This window comes from Canis lupus, chromosome 22 (assembly GCF_003254725.2).
Source record: "Canis lupus dingo isolate Sandy chromosome 22, ASM325472v2, whole genome shotgun sequence".
Taxonomy (NCBI): Eukaryota; Metazoa; Chordata; class Mammalia; order Carnivora; family Canidae; genus Canis; species Canis lupus.
In genome coordinates this window covers 4551183-4573601 of record NC_064264.1, presented here as the reverse complement: position 1 = coordinate 4573601, position 22419 = coordinate 4551183, and the positions used below count along the sequence as shown (strand labels likewise).

The 22419-nt window shown below is 40.1% G+C and overlaps 1 protein-coding gene across 4 annotated transcripts in view; it reads left to right on the top strand.

Annotated features, from left to right (window-relative positions):
* The window catches only part of LRCH1 (leucine rich repeats and calponin homology domain containing 1), a 205983-nt gene that overhangs the window by 157922 nt on the left and 25642 nt on the right, over positions 1-22419 (top strand). For 2 of the 4 annotated variants that reach the window (XM_025478295.3, XM_025478293.3), the window contains exons 12-17: positions 3941-4030; positions 4141-4177; positions 8349-8402; positions 9312-9384; positions 12238-12342; positions 20288-20397. In XM_025478295.3, the coding sequence (XP_025334080.1) occupies positions 3941-4030; positions 4141-4177; positions 8349-8402; positions 9312-9384; positions 12238-12342; positions 20288-20397 (469 nt within the window). The remainder of the gene's footprint in view (positions 1-3940; positions 4031-4140; positions 4178-8348; positions 8403-9311; positions 9385-12237; positions 12343-20287; positions 20398-22419) is intronic. The other 2 variants (XM_025478297.3, XM_025478296.3) reach the window with 1 other exon arrangement.

The window sequence follows — 22419 nt, the reverse complement described above, 5'->3', positions numbered from 1 at the left end:
GCAGGTACTATCATATTTATTTCTGAGACTCTAGATATACGTTAACTAAATAATGTATTTCTAAAGATTTAATTACAAGATAATTTTTAATTGAATTGGGCACTGTCAATAATAGGCACTATAGGCAGTAGATGTATTTTTTGGGTTCTTAACAAAGGATAATGGAATTCCCATGAACAAAATATATTTCAGTAAGACAATATACCTCGTAAAAAGTACTAGCTACTTTATTACTAGAGAAATATATCCAAAGCTTATTTCTGGCAAACTGTTTAGGGGTCCTGGGGATTTAAATATGAAGATGATGTGATCTTGTAATAAGGTGAACATGGAAATTACAGCACACGAGGGGTGTTTATGAAAATAGTGGTTGGTTAGTCCCAGAGTGCTAGGATGGGTCGCCGCCAATGTTGCCTGGCCCTGAAAGAATAGTAACGGGGTCAGTTTGGTTGAGAATCTTTAGCAATGGATTTGAAAAGCATTTCAGTTCTGCAGACGTTAGTTGGGTGCTCAGCATGGGAGGATCTACTGTGTTCGCCTCGGGGGATATGAAGAGGAACAAGACATAGCTCTTGCCTTCTAAGAACCTAAACTATGGTAGAGATCGCCTGAGTACATAGATACTTGTAAGTGTAATGGATTTAAGCGCTTGCAGTGATCAACTCGAGTGAGTGCCTGGCCACAGATGGAAGCAGGTGGCGGGGATAGTCCATCTGGGGCTTCAGTGACAGGCCATTTCCAGGAGAAGGCAAGTCCTGGATTGAATGCGAAGCTCAGGCAAAGGCACAGAGGTCAAAAGGAGCGGAGAGAGATGATCCGGACAGAGGGGATTGATCTCTGCCTTAGCTGTGCTTCAGGACCACTTGTGGAACATTCGAAACACAGACATCCCGACTCCACCTGTGAGGCTGAGGCCTGGCCGTTTCCACTTTTCAAAACTACTGCCAGTGCTTCTGATGCAGAGCCAGGACTGAGACTCCGCAGACGGGCAGGGCAGCGGGAGTGGTGCTCAGGAGGTCTTCAAATGCTGTGTTGAGGAGCCCAGACTTTTCATTTTATATGTAGAGGGAGGTAGTGGTGGTTTGAAAATAGGGTTATTCATGTTGCTAATTTTCCCTAATGTTTGGCTCAGAGCTTGACATATTAGCAAATGCCTCATCAAGGTGTATCCTTAAAAGGCTGAGTTTCACATCCTAAACCGGGGCAAGACAGTAAGAGGATAGGAAACAGGGATAAGAGAAAGAGAGAGAGAGAGAGAGTGTGTGTGTGTGTGTGTGTGTGTGTTTCTGTGTATTGTGTGCATTTGTGTGAAATTATAAAAAACAGGGAAGCAGCCTGTCGATGAACAGACTTGGAATCAGCCAACCACTGGTTTTGAACTCAGCTCCAACACCCTTAACCCGAGGAAGTTAGAAGTACTCTGTATACCAGTTTCTTCGTCTGTAAGATGGGGTCCAAGTACTTAGTTTTTAGGATAGTGAGGATTTGAAATAATACCTGAACTGTTAGTAGGAAGGTAAATTGGCAAAACCATCCTAGAAGACATCCTAGTAGTATGTGGCCATAGTCTGTAAACTATATAAACTTTTCAAATAACTTCGAAAAATTTGCCCCGAGGGACAAAGAGGTATGAACACAGAGTATGAGGGGGAAGGTGTTTTTATAGCAAACATTTGAGAAAAATGAAATAATCCCATAGTTTGGAGATACTTAAATATAAATATTAATTAATTAGACAGGATATAATGTGGCTGATACAATGTTTTTTTTTTCAAGCTTCCAACATTTTTTAGAATGCTTCTTTTAAAATGTTCACTTTAAAAAATATATAAAATGCAAAAGTTTGGTCTCAATTATCTAGACAGAATTAGGTCTCAATCATGTCAGAAATAGAAAAAAATAAAACTGGAAGGAAATATGTTATAATGGACTTTTTTTTTTGTAGGTGTTTCTAAATTAACACTTTTCTTTATGCTTTTATAAGTTGGAGGTACCCAGTGATAGGTACTGTTGTAGTTCTTTGGTGATCGTTTGACGTGGGTGGTGAGACCAGTGGGGAGGAACAGCCCCAAGTGCTTAGATCCGAGCCCCTTCTCAGTATCTGAGATGGGGAACCAGGAGGGGGGCAGTGGGTTTGAGGAGGAGGATGTTGGGATCCATTCTGCTGCTAGATGTTGAGTTGTGGGGCTTCAAGACTTAGACTGGAAAGTCATTTTCATAATTTGCGGCAGAAACAGAGCTGTGTAAGGAGGTTGAGATCCCCACGGCCAAGCATATCGATGGGAGGAGAACATGAATCCAGGAATAAGCCTTGAAGACATGATGTGACAGAGAGAAGGCCCCGGGTGGGCCCAAGTTTTATATTGTTTTAAGGTTTCTACCTCTTACATTTTATATCACTCCTCTAATACTCTCTTCCTACAATTCGGCTGAGATGGGAACCCCAAAGTGAGAAAGAACAGCTTAGTTTGGTAGAAATGGAAGTGGCTTGGGAATGTGGGACTAGAGCCCAGTAGTAAAAATCCTAGTGACCCGGAGGAGGGTTCCCAGCCCTGGGCCTTGGTTCTGTCTTCCTTCATGAGAAGTGGGATGAACTGAGGACCTCGCGATTCCTCTCTGGCTTGGAAACGTTTGTGGTAATGAGTTGCCAAGAATGTCCAGCGAGTGGGAATGGTGGGTGTGTGCTTAAATCGTGGAAGAAAACAGCCCTGAGTAACCTTCCAAGAGCTAATTGATTTGCGTCTTTACGGAGTGCTGTTTGAAAACGTATTACGTTGTAAAATTTTATGTGGATTTAATTTCCTCTCTAAAATTATCCACTACTTTGGCTGCTTTAGATCTTTGTTGTTCATCCTGAAGTAATTATCACAATAGGACAGTTCTAACTTGGAATAATGTTTCTGTGAGCCAGTATAATGGTAATAAAGAGAGTCCTGAGGGCATATTAAGGGGTCGCTTATTTCTAGCTCCTTGCGACTGAATGTTAATAATAAAAACTTTACATACGTATTGGATTTTTCCTTTATCTCATATCTCGTAGAGCCAAACTTTTCATTGTTTGAGTTAAGCGACTGATTATAGGATTAAGTTTTAGAGGTTTACCTTTCATACAACCTTAACATCAGAAAATCTAGTTGAATATTGGTATGGTGTTTTGCCTTTATGTTGGTTTCTTTTCTTAAGGATTTCTGATTATTGGTTTCATAGCATTTTCATTAGGCATGTATAATGGGACTCACCCCTACCTTTTACAGAAATTCCTGGTTCTGTAGATCTTGAAACGAACTCTTAAAATTGCAGGAATTCACAAACTAACTGTAAGACACTTCCAGAAATAAAATTACACATCCAATTGCTAATGAATTCTAATTTTTAGGAGTGAAAGTATTAGTGTATTTCAGAGCTATCTTCCTATTAGGAACATTTTTGTTCCTAAACATTTTGTTATTCCAACAAAATAGCCTTGATACATATAATATAGTACTCTTAACAGTTTTATTTGCTTCTATAAGTTAATCAAGTTCGAGAATAAAACTTAGTGTGTACTACCCATGAATGTTATGAATTTAGCAGAAATTACTGTTATACTGCTAGTAGGATTTCAATACCAATAGCAGATAGAAAATTATATTAAAATTATATAAAATTTGGCACATGGCGGGAAAATACCACATAGTTTGAAATTCCTACCATACACCTTAGATTACTTAATCTAATAATAGATTAGATTTTAATAAATTAATCAATAAATCTTTAATATATTAAAAATTAATAAAATTAAATTAATAAAAATTAAATTTAATTCAATAAAAATTAAATTAATTTTTAATATATTAAAATTATAAACCAAATAGAACCTGAAGCATTGGATTCATGAAAATCATAGAACGTATGAAAAGTTTAATACATTTGCTAACATCTTTTCCCCCCTGCTTTTTAGATTAAGCGCGGATATTACAGAGAGAAATGTTGTAAACTTTTATCCTATGGAATCAGCAGAAGCCTTAGACTTACAAGATTCTGCACTCAAGTATGTTGACCTTTTTTTTTTGTTAACTGAGTATATTTTTTTCTTTCAACTTTGAAAGCAAATTCACTTTAATTCCACTTTATACCCTTTTCTTTTCTTTATTCCTACAGTGGTCAAATACAACTGGAGACGTCTCCGGAGTGTGAGGTAAGGCTGCTCTTGGATTACCCAGAGCTATTGTTCCGCCACAGAATAGTGGCTACCATATTCTATGAAGATTAATCATAAGGTACGGGGCGCCTGGGTGGCTCAGCGGTTAAGTGTTTGCCTTTGGTTTAGGTCATAATCCCACAGTCCTGGGATCCAACCCTGCCTGGGACTCCTTGCTCAGTGGGGAGTCTGCTTCTCCCTCTCTCTCTCTGCCGCCACCACCCCCCCTTGTGCTCTCTGTCTCTCTCTCTTTCTCTCCTTCTGTCAAATAAATAAATAAAATCTTAAAAAAAAAAGATTGGTCAATGAACATTCATAACTGGGACCAATATTCAATTTTATTCATGGTCTGTTTTTCTCATTTGTTATTCTATTATACTTCATCTTCCATTAAAGATGGGAGTTGGCTTTTCCCATTAAATTCTTTACATTTTGGGGATCAGATAGTCCTGCGAGCCAGGCAGTAGCAGCCAAGATCAGCTGCATCAGAAAGAGATAGGACCGTTCAGGGCAGATTTTAGGGCCAAGAAAGAAGCCTAGGAAGTGGCCTTGGGGAAAATAAACTAGAGAAGACTTGAAAGGCAAGAATGAATGATTTGGGAAGGGCCGTGGAGGATTAGGAGCACTTTAGCAGAGAGACCCAGTGGTGTTCTTTGGGGACAGAGCAAAGGGTGGAGTAACACTGGGTGAAATCTGGGTGACCATTGAGAGCACTTTGACGTAAAACTAGAGATGAACCTAGAAGGTCCCCGAGAAACAGTCATAAAGGTACGTTTGAGCTGGTGACTTGAGAGTGAAATCTGGGTGACACCCTCATTCATCCCACCTTAGCGAGTGGGTTTAGGATGGGTACTTTCGGTCCACACCAATTTACGTCCTTGAGGTATCTGAGCCTGTGAAGTGCCGTGACGCAGTTTCACCCTCTTAACTGGCTGCACCTCTGTGGTTTCATCATTGAGTACCAGGACTTAGAATCATGTTGAGTTTGATCCTACCTCAAAGACATGCTAACTCTTGGCAACCTCTTCTAAACTTCACCTTAATTTTCTGTGAATCGGGACCAGTCTCACACCCTAGGGCACCTCGATGTTAGCTATGACTCTAACTCTACCACTGTATTATTAATATTGGTCCTTGGGCAGAATTACCGCACTGTCTTCCCTGGTGGAGGCATCACTGAATTACCGGGTCCTGGAACATCAGGGTGCCTTTCCTGTGAAGGCTGCCCGGGGCCCATTCTATCAGGCTCTCCTTTGAGACAGGCTACGTGTGATTCTGTGCAGGCCCACTGTTTTATTACTGACTCATTGATTATAGTTGACCCACTTTTTTTTTTTTTTTTTACTTCTTCTTTGGAAATAAACTTATAAAAATGTAGGAAAAAATTACAAGATTCTACAAAAGGTCACAAAAATTGCATCCTTTTACCCCAAGTTACCTTTAATGTTTTACCACATTTGCCCCATTGTTTCTTTTCTGTCTCTCTTCCTCCACACATGGTGTTTTTTTCTGGAACATTTGAGGGTTTCAGATATCATAGTCCTTTTTCCCCTAAACACTGTATGTTTTCTAAGGATAGAGATTTTATTTTATAGAACTACATCTCAGTTATCAAGTTCAGAAACTTATATTGATAAAATATTTTCATCTAATCTGCCATCCATCTTTCCCATTTTTCAGCTGATCTAATGGTATTTTTCACAGTATTCTTTTTCTCCTCCAATGTAGGAGGATCCAGTCTAGTGGCAGGTATTGTATTTAGTTATGAGGTATCTATAGTTTCCTTTATTCTAGAACATTTCTGTAACCTTTCTTTGGTTTTTACGCCTTTGAAATTTTGAGGAATATAGCTCTCCTCTTCTTTAATGGTATGCCCCTCATTTTGTGGGACAAAAGTTCATATCATGATTAGATTGAGATTCTGTGTTCTTGATTAGGACACTGCACAGGTGATACTGTGTCCTTTTCAGAGTATCACACTGTCTATATGGGCCTGATTGGTGGTGTTAATTTGATTGTCCAGTCGTTGTGTAACTTGATTTGTCTGCTGTGTAATTATTGTTCTGTTTTTCCATTGCAACCCATAGGCAGTCAGTGAAGAGGGACTTTAGGACCACTTTTGACTCTCATAAAACAGATGCCCACCTCATGCATGATTTCAGGAGTGCCAGTAAGACATAAATCCTCTAGACAAAAGATACGTCCACTCCATCTCTGATTCATAATGTTTTATAGTAATATAAGTTATTTTTTTCTTTTTGGTTCAGTGGGGACTCATATTTGGTATGAGAAATTCTTACTCATCGTCTTCCTTCTCTAGGGCAGTCATCTGTCCAGGTCGGGTACATCTCAATGATTTTTAAAAGGAGGTATCAGATAGCTGGCCCCAGAAGTCACAAGGAGGAGGAAGAGAAAGTAGTGGATTAGCAAGGCCAGTGCTAACCATTCTACAGAACTTAAACATGGTCCTCATTTGTGATTCAGTTATTTTTATATCCTCTCCTCTGTCTCATTCAGGAGGAAAGCAACAACTTTAGCATAGTCTTGAATCAATTAGCCAGTGTTTGTTGAGAACTTTCTGCTGGATTTTGTCCTGTTTTGGGTGTCAAGGATTGGCATATTAAGGATATGAAGTCGTCCTCATTTATGAGGGTTTTAAAAATTGTGGAGGGAAGAAGACGTAGGTATTGAAAAAATTTAAAGATTTTGAGACGGTCTGTAATCCTGAGTGTTTTAGGTGCTCTGGGAGACTGGGAGTAGAGATGGAGTTCAAGGAGAGGGAAGTAAACTGAAATTTTGGGGGGCCAGTTTGGATTTGCATGGGCCCCAGAGGGCTGTGCTGAGCAAGACAGCAAGTAGCCATAGCAGAATCAGCACAACCTGTGAACCAGGCACACACTGGGAATGGGTGGTGCCCAGTTCCATAGGGAAGGCCAGCATTACCAAGTGGTTTGTGCATCATGTTGTCTGACTTCAAATTACTTGAGATTAGGGTCTGTATCGAGTGTGGGTAGCACTGGCATCTATTCAGGAAGAATTACAAATTATAGTCTCCTTCATAAATAATGTCAAATTAGGGCAGGTGTTGGGGGACAACCACAAAAATTAGAGGAAGGAATTGCTTATACAGAGAATCAAACCTACAGGTCCTTGTTAGTGTCTCTAACAAAGCCATCTAACTGGGTAGGAAAATTGATGACATTTGATTCCAAAAATATGTTTTTCCTTTGGATTTGTCAAAGTTCAAAATATTTTTTCTTTTCGAAATATTTTTTTTAAGTAGCACTCCTCAGAGTAGGAATAGGAACAGACACCTTTGGTGTACTATAAATAAAGATGTTTATATTAGGTATTGCCAGACTTTTTATTAGGGCATGACCAGTGGGTTTCTTGATTACCATATAAAGACGGCTGGTCTGAGTAAAATAACCTACAGTTTCCCCACTGGTTGCCAAAGCAAACTGGTATTGAATTGACAACATAAGATTATCCTAGGTAATTGGGAGTCCGGGCCTATTTATTTATTAAAAGCTCCCAATGAGGGGCGCCTGGGCGGCTCATTTGATTAAGCCACAACTCTTGGTTTCAGCTCAGGTCATGATCTCAGGGTCGTGAGGTCAAGGCAACCCCACTCCCTTCTTGGGCTCTGCGCTCAGCGTGGAGTCAGCTCACGATTCTCTCTCTCCTTCTCCTTCCCCCTGCTGGCATACACTTCTCTCTGTCTCTCTCTGTCTCTTCCAAATAAATAAAATCGTTAACCAAAAGGAAAGGCTCCCAATGAGATTCTGTGTATTTGGGAAATACTGCCTGGGACCATCTCAACGCTGTAGCTCAAATGAGGAGTGGGAGCCCACAAGTGGCCTGGTAATCTAGCAAGGCGGGTTGATGTTTACAGGTGCTTTGGGCTGAACTCTTTGCTCTAGGAAATCCCTTTTCTTAGTTTGTGTCATACTTTAGATGTATTTTTATATGTGTGACGACAGCTGCGTGTTTTTAGCAAGTGTAAGTATGACCTACTTAGCCACTTACCACACCAGTTAATTAATTCAGTGTATTTTCACTGTGTGCCCATGTGCCAGGGATATGATGGAAGTCTTGAAGGATACCGTTCTTGCCTCAGTAATTTTATGGGCTAATGGAACATACTGTGCATTTTTTTTCCTTTAAGGTGCAAAATGATCTAACATTACAGAGCAACGGGAGCGAGTATTCTCCAAATGAGGTGAGTTTCCCGAAGACGAACGTGAGCTGAGGTGGTTTGCAAAGCTGAATTGAAATCTCTTTTACAGAAATATATGATCTGAGACTGTCATGATTTGTAAGTTAATTGTATTGCAGATTCTCTGGAGGGGGGGTCTCTCTCCTCAGCTGTCATAGTCTTAAATGGCCCTATCCATAATTAAAGATTAATTTTATGAGATACATTTTGAAAACCAAATACGGCAACATCTTTACAGAAAACAAAGCGATAGCTCAAATAGGCACTGTTTCAAATGTCCTGTTCTGCATCAGTGATGCAGCGTGCACTTTCCCTGTAGATGAGACTCTGTTCAGTGTTACCTGTTTTCTTTTTTTTTTTTTTTTAAGATTTTATTTATTTATTCATGAGACACACAGAGAGAGAGGCAGAGACCCAGGCAGAGGGAGAAGCAGGCTCCCTGTGGGGACTCAATCCCAGGACCCCGGGGTCACGCCCTGGGCTGAAGGCAGGTGCTCAACCACTGAGCCACCAGGCGTCCCAGTGTTACCTGTTTCCTCATGTTACTGTGTCATGAGGTTCTTCATCATCTGTGCCCCCTGGGAGGTGGATGTGTGTGCGTGCTTGTGCGTGTGTACACAATGCATGCATCTATCCTGGAGCAGAAAAGGATTGCCAGGGTCACGTAACTGTAGAATATTTTTTATTGCTCAAATAAAAATTGACTGGCTCTCTCCCCAAACAACATTCTACTGATGGTGCCTCTTACACCGTTTGCAATGTGAAGATGCTTCAGTCATCACACAGCAGCCAATCAAAAAGGTAGTGGTGTTATTATAACCCTCGAACATACAGAAACGTGTAGTTCTGCTTCAGTTTTTTGTGTTTTGTTTTTGTTTTTTTTAAAAGCATCCTTTCCTTCTGATCCTGCAGATTAGAGTGAACTCCCCTGCAGTCTCTCCTACCAGCAACAGCACAGCTCCATTTGGCCTGAAGCCTCGATCAGGTAATTTAAAACCTCAGCGTCCTGACACTTGTACACACTCAGGGGTTTCTCTGTAGCCTCCTAGATGTGTATGTGTTAGTGTGAGCAGCCTTGTGAAGGAACATGGTGAACGTGAGTCCTGGCATCAGGGCCTCGGGACAGCCTGGGGAGGCCAGACCTTGGAGCCTTGTTTTCAATGCATCACCTGTGAAGTCTGCATTATCAGCAGTAGATGTCGTATCTCCTTTTCAGTCAGAGCAAAGAGAAAATGTGATGGGGCTTGTAATTGGGGAAGAAATATCCTAATGAGTTGTGTGTGTGTGTGTTTTTTTTTTTTTTTTTTACCCAAGGTAGATTAAAAAAAAAATAGCTAGCCCTTTTTGCCCCAGTGGTTCCTGGTCTGCTGCTGAGCTCAAGCGCAGCCTCTGACAGGGTGATTCCGCTTAAACATTCCTTGTTGGCTTTCTAACCCTCGTAGGGTTACGTATTTCCTCCTACATCAGGGTGATCATTTCAAGGCTCACATGAATGGTCAGGAATCGTTTCTTTAATTGAGCCTCTCTGCTTACATTACCTACTTTCTTTAAATTTACTGTTAGCGAATTCACAGATAGAAATTCTAGCAATGTGCAAAAAAGCCTCTTGGTTTTAAAAAGAAGGACCGTGCATAGAAAAATCTGGCTTTTCTGATTTCTGCACTAAAGTCACGAAGAAAGAAGGCACGAATCTGCCTTCTTCGAGGTCCCTTTTGTTTTAATATCTTTGGATCTTTGCATATGCTCGCTGCTACGATGCTTTTAAGTAAGTGCTGATAAAGGACTCAGACACGTTTAAGCAAAAAACTAGTGAAGAACTTGGATGTCCTTGGGTTTTCCAGTAAACCATTTTGGCAACAGTGGAAGATACACGTGCATATATTTTTGTAAAAGGGTACCCTTTAAATACCAAAGATGATTCCTTTATGAAGGAAACTTTTCTGTTTTTTAAGCAAGTTGACTGATGGGTAACATGTAGCCAGGCATAATGGTTTCCTGACATTTTGGATGGGCTATGAGGCAAAGCTATTTGAGAAAATGCTTGGGTGTAACAAAGGTTAGTAGGTATTTTAGGGAAAAGCCAAATTGTGCGTGAAATAAGGCTCAAATGACTGGCCTCCTCATTCACAGAACTGATCATATGCAGTCAGAGCTGGCCTAGGCTTCCATTTCTCCGGGGTCTCAGGTGTGTGCGGGGGGAGATGGTTGGGTGGGCACATCTCCTCCGTGCCTTTAGTGATGTCCTGCCAGGAGAGTTCTCTCTGTGTTGAGGACCTCAGATTGGGCCGCAGACTTGCTTCTAACCCTTACAGCTAGTTTTAAGTAATTCTGAAACATTTGAAAATTAAGCAATCAATAGTTGAATGGATCTCCAAAAAACAATATTCTTTTGAATGTGCATCTTTACAATTTAGTTGTAAAATTGTCTCGGTGATTTTTATTTTCCCTTCCTTTTATGGAGTCCGAACTCGGCTTATCAATATTGTGCTGTTCAGCCATTTCAGATTCTTTGTAGTGGTGAAAAAGAAATGGCGTGTTTATTTCGAATAGCAGAAACCAAAGACGGTTTCCTGTCCAAGCTTCCAACCTTTCTGTAATGCTGACTAACCACTGTGGAAATCGTGGCAGTCGTTGAAAGCTTTGTGGAGTTGGTTGCTGTTAAATAATGCTGATTTATCTTCAGGACCATCAAGTGGCATGTTGGAACTTTATAGAAGTGCATTATACATTGGGGATTTTTTGCATTTTATTTAGTAACTTAAATATATTAGAATATGTATTTTTCACATTTTCTAAAAAATAATATATATAGTGATCTTCACTGAAGATCGTATGATTTAAAAAGAAATTCTGTTTGGTTGGGTAGCTTTGGGACTTTTAAAAGTCAATTAATTTTTCCTTTAAAGTTATGTATGTGGATTTCTGTGATTTCTGTGTTATAAATAAAAACAGACTGCTCAACTCAGCAAATTGGAATAAGAACTTAGATTCTGAAGTAGGCTGATAGTTTTCTTCACAAGAAAGTTTTTTTCTCTTCCGTGTTTCCTCCAAAGAGAGACAATTGCATATACTCAAATATTCATTCCTAACTCAGAAACGCTTGAAACTGATTGACATCTATTGGTGAACTAGGTGTGTTGTTAAAGAGACTCTGCTGGTGTCAAAAACTGTTTTTCTACTGATCAGTCTCAAAGACAGTATTGAGAGGTGTGTGTGTCAAGGGTTGAGCAAGGAGTCGGCCAACCACAGCTATCAATAAAGCACTCCAGTGGCCTTTAAAGAGAAATTAGAGAAATTTTACATTGCCTTGGGAAAAAAAAAAAAAAAACTTGACAAGTGGTAAACACTGATTCTGTAACAGTCTCATTTCTAAATATTAGATATATTTACGCATATTAAGCTTTGTCTACGTAACCAACTTCTTTGTGTGAATCGTATTTGCTATGACTGTTAGTTATTTAGAAGGTTTTTTTAAAAAGGTGTCTGGTAGGTCTTCTGCTTTGTATCTGTGTTACCTGTGGGTACTCTTCCTTTCTGCCGACATGGTTCATTATAGTACTCTGAGTCTGGGCTTGCAGAACTGTTAAGATTAACGATATTAACTGCATGCAAAGTATATGATTGATAAGTACTAACACTCAGTTTTTATCATTCTTTTTATTTCATGCGCCATCTTTCATTCCTCTCCTATATTGTACATTTGAATTTAAATCCCATAACACGAAATTCGCTTCATTTCCATACAAACCTTATGCCATTTGTGAAATGCCGCTGCCCCTTTGGTTTTTCCTGGTCCTTGTCCAACCGTACGCGGACCGGCTCTCTTGCTCTCCTGCAGACCCAGCCCTCACTCTTCCTCCTATCTCCTTCAACAAACTTACACAGGCACAAACATGGGACAGCTCTAGCTACAGCGTTCCATCTGAAGGAGACAGTGACAATGGTAGGTGGCCTTGTACCTATTCTTCGATGTGCTCATTAATAAGCCAGTGAATATACTGAACGTTCATCTCTGTGCAGCTGAAGATAGAGTATATTCACCTGCATGCCTGCTATAAGAAACAGAGAGTAAAGCCGGGAACGTAGAGTCCAGAGAGTGCATGTGGCTTGTTCTCTAGCAGTTTGTCAAACTACACGTAATTAACTTGAAATTCTGAAGTTCAGGAGGACTTTATGATAATTTCTTTCTCTGCCTTTTCTGCTTGGGTTTTTGTTTTCTGTTTTTTTTGTTTTGTTTTTTTTTTGGTTTGTTTGCTTGTTTACAAAAATTGGGGGGTTGCACATTTGGAGTGTCTCTGCTTGCTCCTGCATCTGAACAAAGCGACTTTAGAGTTTGATCTTTTATTATCTCTGCTTAACCGTATGAGATTTTTAAGATAATTAATATGATGGCTTATTCCTGAGTGGTGCACTGAAAATAATGTTAACATTGAGAAATTTCTAAAAATGAGAAATCACTTGCCTTCTCCCTTTTTTCTTCTTTTTTTTTGGGGGGGGGGGCTATTTTCACCTTTAATTTTTGATGCCTTCTACCTTTTTGAGTGTCAGTTCACCTATATAATACTCAAGAAGAGTGAATTGGCCTGAAAATCAGATGTGCTGATAAAAAAATGAAGACGGCTTGTTGGACTATTAAGGATATCTTTTAATTTTGTGCCATTCAATATCTTAAGTAGCCTAAAAGATGAAAACAAAATTTAGTTATCCAGACCTACATGCCAAATAGATCAGGATCCCCATTTAGTCTAATGTTAAGATTTTAAACATTTTACTCGAAGATACAAAGTGACAAAAGTAATGCTAAATAAAACAGCATGATTTAGAGGGAACAGAAGTGAGATATGAGGTATAACCAAAAGGCAAACACAATAGGAAAATAAATTTTCCGATCATAGTTATTTTTTATTCGAAGTATGTTATATAGAAAAAGTAGATTTAAAACATTTGCTGTGATTTCTGGTCAAAATTCAATCAAAAAAGCTTCCCAGTTTCCTTGTGAAGAAGGATACATGTATATTTTGGCAGGTTAGTTGTCAAAGGAGTTTTATTATTTCATAGATTTCTAAGTTTTTTAACTGCAAATAAGTAGGCTTCAGCAGTAACGAGGCAAAAGTCCCTCCTTATACCATCCCTATTTTAAATTCTGGGAGGGCTCAGTGGAAACTTTCCCGATAAACCATTCCTTTACTCAAAAATAAAAAAGAGGGGGAGAGGCATTTTTGTTTTTCAGAAAGCCTGGCTATTTATGGGTCTGCTGTTGTTTAAAGGAAATCAAGCCTAAAATGAAAGATTTATGTGTGATTTGGTATTTCCTTAGGAGCGCTATCTGAAACCAAAGAACTTTTTTTTTTTTTTTTTTTTTTTTTTAAGCTGGGAAAGATCTAGTCATGTTATGTAGCCCTAGAATTTCTATGTATATGGATGCACCGGCTAAAACTGGAGAGGTGAGGTCACACTGCTACATAGCAGTGGAGATGAGGCCACCCAGGGTCCTAACCTGGCACCATTTCCATACTCCACGCGCAGCTGTCTATTGAGGCCTCCTGGTGTAAGCTATAAGCCAGCCTGCCTTCATTTCATTAAACATCCTAAATTTCCGGTAGGAATTAATAATTGTAGAACTCTCTCTGACAAAATAACCTTGCACTGTATTTACTTGGTATTTTTTCACGTGTGCAAACTCCAGGGATTCACGGGTAGCTCTCACGCCGTACCCAAGTCTTAGTAAAGGAGCTGCTTTCAGTATTCAGGTGGCTCATCAGTCACATCAGGTAATTGGTGGCTGTCATTTATCCCTATTTGCAGTTTATCTAGAATGCACCGTGGACAACAGCTAGTTTCCTACGCAGAAATGCTCTTTATGAATATTTGTGCAGGTTCCCAGATCTGCCTTTGCACATGCTTCTTCATTCTCTTTGTGCTACCCTTGGCCTTGTGATTTCAGTATGTTTTCCGAAGCGTTTTTTAAATTAGTGAAGTTGCACTTGCGTAGTCACAAGCATACCAATGGATCTTGCAATAGAAATACAGCCTGGTTTTTATGTTCTTCTCACTCGTTCCTCTTAAGTAGGAGATCCTGTTCACTGGCCATTCTGGGCGTTTCAAAGCTGATTAGCACATCAGTTTTGTTTCCCCCATTCCTGTTATCCGTAATCTGCCCCAGGCTCAACCTTTGTAAGGAAACAGCATCTTATTACCAACTCACCCCAGCGTGCGATGTAGTTTGTCTTTCCATTTATATTCTTGAGTTACTATTTTCGGTAAAGTTGGCATTTTTAGACCTTGTTCGCTGTCTTGCCTTATATTACAATCCCCTTTTATTTAAATTCTTTTCGGTATTTCATTCCAAACGCATCTCATTTTCAATTCCCCATTTTTTTCTGAAACTCTTTCTTCAAAAGAAATTTTAAAAATGACAAACTGGCTAGAAGGTCCTTGGAAGTTTGAATTCCCGCAGCCCCCAGCATTCTGTCTCTCGAGATGGATGGGAGGATGGAGAAGATGGGGAGCATCAGGGGATGTGTGCAGGCCTGGGCGTGCACTCCTGGCACTAGATGGGGTGGCGTCGCTTCAACTGGTTCTTTTTTTTCTTCTTTTTTAAAAGATTTTATTCATTTATTTGAGAGAGAGGGAGAGAGCGGGAGAGCACAAGCCTTGGAGAGGAAGAAGCAGGCTGCCCATCCAGCAGGGATCCCGATGTGGGGCTCGTTCCCAGGACCCCGGGATCATGACCCTAGCCAAAGGCAGCCTCTTAATCAACTGAGCCACCCAGACACCCCAACTGGTTCTTAACTTAGAAACTATTTCTCCTTCTTTTGCTCTTGTGCCCTATCTCTTGCCTTTCCCCTTCACTTTGAAGTGAAAACTGGTCCTGTCTTCTTGTTGCTGTTGTTCCTATCTTCTTCTGAATCATTGTCCCTTTTTCATTTGCACTGAGTTCGTGGGTGCAAATTTATACTTAAAATTGGCCTTTGAATTATCACTGGAGAATGAATGAATGGGCATATCCTTCTTGGGTCAATGTACAGACTATTTTTTAGGTTTTTACCATCATCTTGCACTTCCAGGTATTCTTTTCCCCAATACAAAAAATGAGGAAATAGGCCATGAAAGGTGTTTCAAGCAATGCTAGCCCTAGCTCCATATTAGAATCATCTGAGTGTTTTTAAAGCTCTAGCTGTCAGCTCCACCCCCAGAGGTGCTGATTTATTTGGTGTCACATGGACTCTACACATTGATTACTTTTGTACTGATGTTTATGTTCAAGTAGGTGAGAGCCTCTAGGTTAGAATAAAATTGTCCAAAATCATAAAGAGGAAATGTGAGCATTTTGAGGGCAGAGAGAGAATGTCTCTAATTTTGGGGTGCCAGAAGGGAATAAATGAATGCATTAATCAGATTTCTAATTCACATTAGCCTAAATCTAAAGCCCTGGTATTTTTTTTTTCAAAGCCATTGTATTTCTCTGCCCTTGAATTTGTGTTATCTTAAACATGACACCCAGGCCAGGTTCTTAACTTCCAAGGAGAAACTGAGAGCTACATTTCAAAACCTCATACATCCATGGAGAAGAAATCTCCCATTGAGTTAAATTTAGGCAATAAAGGGGTCAATTATATAGACAGATAAATTCTATACCAAGCATGCATTTCACATAATAATTAAATAAACATTTCAGGCAGTTTTTAGAACAGTGGGCTTTCTTGGTTTAATTAAAAAAATATTCTTGGGGCACCTAGTGGCTCAGTTGGTTGAGTGGTTGACTTAATTTTTGGGTCAGGTCATGATCCCAGGGTCTTGGGATTGAGCCCAGCGTTGGGCTCTACACTCAGTGTGGAGTCCACTTGAGATTATCTCTCTCTCTCTCTAAAATAAACAAATAAATCTTTTAAAAGATGATATTCTTAAATAGAAAAATGGTTTCTGGTGCACGTTCTTAAGTGTCTCTTGTCTACTCTGTGCTGAGCATGATGCTCGTTATTATGGATATAACTCTGAAAAAGACAAGCAAGCTATCTGGTTTTATAGAACTTTTATTTCAGACTCTGATGAAGTCAGACCTGGAAACCAAGCTCTAGTAGACTTTTCATGACAGGAAAAATTCAGGTGACTGATTATCAGGGTAGGATAATCTCTGCAACAGACTGATCTTTGAATGAGGGAATTTTTGAAACACTTGTTTCATTTTTTTCATCCATCAAACTGTTTTGTGGGGCAGGAGGAGACACACAAATTGAAAACAGACATAAATTCTTACAGAGTCATAATGGAGAGGAACAGATCTACACTGTAAGAGAGAAAGTGATGAGTGCCGTGAGAGACACAGATACAGAATCCGGTATGGTGATAGACCGATCATTCCCAGGTCGGGGATGAGGATGAGGAGAAAAGTGAAGCAAGTGGTAGGGATAATGGAAAAATCAGTGGAATTTGACCTGTACTTGTAAAGATGAATTTGATGATCTGCACAAACATATTCATCATTCCATGCAGGGGCTTTGCTTAGAGATTTGTCTCTTCCGCTGAATAAATTACAGATATGAGCAAATCATCTTTTCTATTCCTTGAATGTTATTTATTAGATATATAGCAATTAAACAGTTAAGTAATTAAAAGATGCAGTTTTTCCTGCATCTTAAACCACTTATATCTTTGTCTCTGCCTATATACACGCGTGTGTGCGTACACAGACACACACAGAGTCCTCCACACACTCACTCTGCTCTCTTCTCCCTCTTTTTTTTTTCTTCTTACTTACACTTAAATAGAGTGGACTTTGATTTGAAAAATAGATACTAATAGTGCAGCTTTTCTTAATATTGTCTTGTAGCCTCAGCTCTCCCCCTCGAATTAAGGAAGTTCTTAAAATTTAGTGATATGAAGTGAAGGAAAAAAACGGAATAATTCTTCCTTAGATCAATTTCCTGAAGCTTTGGTTCAGCCTGGTGACTATATGTAGTATTTAAATATGACTTGAAAGGAAAGATTAAAAAAAAAAAAGAAAAGAAAAACCCACCTGTAGGTAATAGAATCAGAGCTACCATAATGGTCCCATTAAAATGATTCTATCATAATAGACCCAGCAAAATAGGCAAGCACTTATGTGCTCTTAGATTTATTACTAGCCTAAAGAGTATGTTTTAATTTCTCATATATTCCACAGTAATTAATCCATTTAGAAAACTAGTAGTGTTATAGCCATGGCTTCCAATAATTTTAGGTACATTTGAAGTATTCATTAAAAACACACACACACACAGTTCAAATGTGTTTTAGCACTTTGCAATTGCTTAACATTCATAGAGCAAATACCCAGGCATGCATATTGTATTTTTAAGATGCACGGGAATTTAAGATGATGAATGATGCCGGGACATTAAAACGCAGACACCATTGTATTATCTCACGTAGGGCCCTATCAAGGCGTAGAAACTTGAATTGTGTGCGTTAAACAAAAGCTCACGGTTAATTTAACTTCCTGATAGTTTTATATTCAGAAAGAAATCTGCCAATAAAAACATATTGAGAATATTAAGCATGCTGTATTAGATAAGATTGCCCTCTAGAAAAAAGCCAGAGGGAACTAAAACTTCCAAAGGAAACATTAAATTTGTTTAAACAAGGTTGGGGCGCCCCTTGCTGGCTAGTGTATATATTACTCCACTGTGCTCACATCCCTTGACTTTTTTGGTAAATTTGGTTTTCTTTGGGGGTATGGATTATCTCTAAAATTTACATTCCAATATAGAGCTCTTCTGGATGTTATGTTAAAGGGGTAGATGTTTTTGTTGGTCTCGATAGGATGAAAAGGCAAGCTTAGTGAATCTCCGGTTTCTTCCATGCTTCCTACCTGGTTGGTCTACCTTCTCATTTCCCTTTTCTCTGCAAACTGCCCATCTCCCCCTGCTGGGTTACACTACCCTACTTCCTCTACTGGACTTGCTTTGATTTTTCTAAATAATTAGCCTCACTTCCTGTGGGTTTGGCTGCTGTGGGTCTTGGTCACAACCCCTTTGGTGACGTGTGTCTTTAGCTCTTTTTGCCAATGACTTCCCTGGATGGCTTGAAGCAGAGGCCCAGGCCCCAGGCTGAGTCCTCCCTGAGGTTCCAGAAGGTGTTGTGTCTAGTAGACCACCCTCTTTCTCCATCTGCTGTAAATCAAGTGTTTATTAAGACAGCTTTCTAATCTTCCGTGGAGTATCAGAATGCTGATTCAAAGATCTTACAACTGACTTAGAAAATACTGAGATATGAGGAGTATAGTGCAAGTCATTGTATTTGTTTTTGAGAGAGAGAGAAAGAGAAAGAGAGTACGTGCATGAGCAGGAGGGGCAGAGGGAGAGGGAGAGAGTGAGAAGAAGACTCCCCCCTGAGCACAGAGTCTGTTGCAGGGCTCCAATCTCAAGACCCTCACCTAACAACCCCCCCCCCCCCAAAAAAAAGACTTGACCTGAAACCAAGAGTAGGACACTTAACTGTGCCACCCAAGTGTCCTGATACAAGTCATTGATTAAGGTGGTTTGGTCCAAAGGTGCACACTGAGGTTAAAATGATATAGTTGGGTGAGCAGGGGGTAATTGATTATAGGGCTATAGGGAGTAGACTCAAGTTTTTCTCTTCTATTTATAAACTATATTTATCTTTTAAAAGTTAGTAATTGAAATAGCTTTTGAAGGGCCTGTAGGAAATCTGAACGGTGGCAGGACCCTCTTGTTGACATTATTTAAATTATGGTGATTGGAATTGCTGGAATTGCAGCACAAGTGCAGCCTTCTCTGTGGTAGTGGTTTTTAAAATGAAACTGCTCTGCCCAGAGGGTCCTGGAGGGCTCCCCTGCCCCACCTCGCCCCCTAAACACACATGCAGTCTGAAAGTCTCTGGGCTGGGGAAGCAGATACGGCTCTTACCTGCACTTGGCTCCTGCTTGGGTGCATGGGAGGTTGACAGTTTTAATGGAATGGAAATCTCAAGGAGGAAAAAAATTTCAAGTTTAAATCTGCCCTGGGCTTTGCATCATAATAAAAAGTGATTAAAATCCTTGCTAGGATCACTCTGCTACATGTAGACTATTGTGTACCTTCTCGATTAGCCTTTAGAAGATGTTATCCTTCGGAGATGTAGAGTATTCATTTTCTCTGGAGCCTGAGGCTTGCCTCCTTCCAGAGGGAGCTCCCCTGTTAGTTGCTGTTCTTGATGGTTGTCATTTTAAACACGTGAAGCCAAGGATGGCCTCTTAAGCTGCCTCTGATCTTGCCGGCATTTCTAAAAGGAGTCTCTGGTCATCTCTAAAGAACCAGCTTTCTGGATCCAGTGTCCATGACATGATAGAAGCAGAGTTTCTCCACTCCATGCTTAAAATACGTAATCCTGTGTATCATCACTTCGTTCTTAACTCAGGCTCATAAAAAGTTTTGGCCAACAGAAATGTTAACCCGTCCTCATTTTTAACATGCAGAGCAATTTCAGAGTCCTCTTATTTGAACAAAAGTATCCAAATTTATGAAACAATCGAGAAAACCCAAGTGTAAATGTACACCTAGAATGAAAGCAGCGGGAACATGAGCGAAGAGGGGAGGACACCTATTAGAGATGTGGCCCGGCATGGTCCCCGGGTGACCCAAAACCTTCGCTGCATTTAGTTTATTATCCCCCCCCCAAAAATACCACTTCTGTTGGTCTGCATAACTCAGTACAATGTAAAATATAGTCCTTAGAATATTCAGATCAAGCTTTCCAATGTGAAGTCGGAATTTGTTTCCGGTGAGTGGCAAGTGCATTATCTGGGAGTAAACTATGTGTTTGACTTTTACACAGGAGTAGTCCTGTGGGGCATCCTGGGGTAGGCATTCAATAAAGGCGCTCTTTTTTTTTTTTCCTTTTTATTACAGTGTTTCTAAGACCTCAGAGAAATTTGGAATCTATAGACCCACAGTTTACAATTCGGAGGAAAATGGAACAGATGAGAGAGGAGAAGGAATTGCTGGATCAACTCCGTGAGGTACCCAGGAAACTGCTCATAATTGAACACTCGTTTTCCAGATTGAGGCAGCATTCTGTATATTTGAAAAACAGACTTTAAAAAAAAAGAATTTTTATTTATCCTTCTGAGAGAGAGAGAGCTTGAGCGGAGGAGCAGAGGGAGAAGCAGACTCCCCACTGAGCAGGGAGCCCGATGCGAGACTCTATCCCAGGACCCTGGGATCATGACCTGAGCTGAAGGCAGACGCTTACCCGACTGAGCCACCCAGGCGCCCCTGAAAAATAGCCTTTGAAGCAGTGCAAAAAGGCCTCATCTCACATCTAGCCAGGTCACCGACTGACTGATACTGGGCAAGTCACGTAACAGCCCTGAGTTTCAGGTTTTTTCATGTGTCAGAAAAATACTTCCCATCTTCGTGGGGGCTTTGTGAGGAATATATGAGATAATGTAAGTAGAAATACTTATTACATATGGATAAAACCTGGGGTTGTTTCAATTCAGGTATGCTTTAAAATAATACGCTGTCGCTCGTTTACTTAGCGATAATATTCCATTAATTTAAACATGGTTATTGCTACCCTACTTTGTATCCCAGCTGGTCAGAACTTTGTAATCAGTCATTTTAGAGGCAAACCATTTGAGTTCCTGCCCAAGGGTGAAGTCTGGTGCTGGGTGCCATTGGAGATTCTAAGGTTGGTGATGGCAGGGAACATGGCTTTCTTATTCCTTGTATTTCTGTTCCCACCTAGCTTCTGGTGGGCGCTCTATCTGGTGGGCGCTCTATGTAGGTATTTGTTCATCCTCGTGGCCTCTGTATCTAGTTGGAGAGCTCATATATGAGTCTATGAAAGATCAAATAGCAGTGCATGGGTCAGTTGCCAGAAAACACACTGGTATTAAAGTCAACACATCATGAATTGCTCCATAATATTCAGAAAGAAGTACCATAGTCGTGGGCCAGAAGAGTGTCCGAAAGCCTAGAAGGGATGGATTTAAGATACATCTCCCTTCCCTAGCAGTGGTTACTGACTGCTACGCTGTGCCCGGCAGGTTCTAGGAGGTGAATATAGGAGGGAACATAAAGGTCCCTGCTCCCATGAGGCCTATAGTCCACGAGAAGAGACAGTGAATGAGAAGGAGACAAATAAACATATGATTTCAGATGGCAATGAGTTCTGTAAATGAGAAATGAATCCCGTAAATAAAATTAAAGTAGGTACACATCTTTGTTGCTGCAGATACTTTATATATGGTTTAGCAGGTAGTCAGGAGGAAAGAATTAAAAACACAGACACTCTTACCACGCTTTAAGTCACTGTGGTTGACTCAACAGTCACGTGGAAAAAATCAGGCCCCTGTCATTCGCCTAGAGTATGGATGTGCTGTAAATTTGGGAGATGGACTTTCAGAGATAGGTGAAAATAAGATCAGGAGCCGAGCCTCACAAAGAGTGACACAATTTCATCTTTAAAGGGGTGGGTTGTATTGGTTGTTTATGTTTTCATTTATGATGTAAACTAAGGGACTGCAAGAGTGTGGAGGGAAAAAAGTAGGTGTGTTCACACAGGACGGTTCTGAAAAGGAACTGTGTGATGCTATTTTAGGCACTGGTTTTCTGGTGCTTCATTTATTCCAAATCTCCAAATTAAGTCATTCTTTCCTAGGCTGTTTTCCATTTAACAGGAGCCACTGTTATAAAATATTCATATTTGCAGTTTAGAGAGTTAATCTCTCTCCTTCTATTTCTGAGAAGATGGACCAAACCTACTTTCCTCTATTTCCCTAAGTACAGCTAAAACCCCTGTACATTATATATAAAATAAACATAAGAACACTCTGAAAGGTAGAGAGAAGACAGCAGACTGGCTGGGGCCCCTCAGGACTAGAAATAACACAGTGGTGAATTCTATGGGCTTTCTTTTTTATCTCATATATCTCAGACTTGGAGCAGAAGTAGTTGGAAACCCAGAAAAGATTGCCCAAAAGCTTGCTTATTTTAGTCAAAGTACCAGGAAAGGAGCAACTTAGCAAGACCAAAAA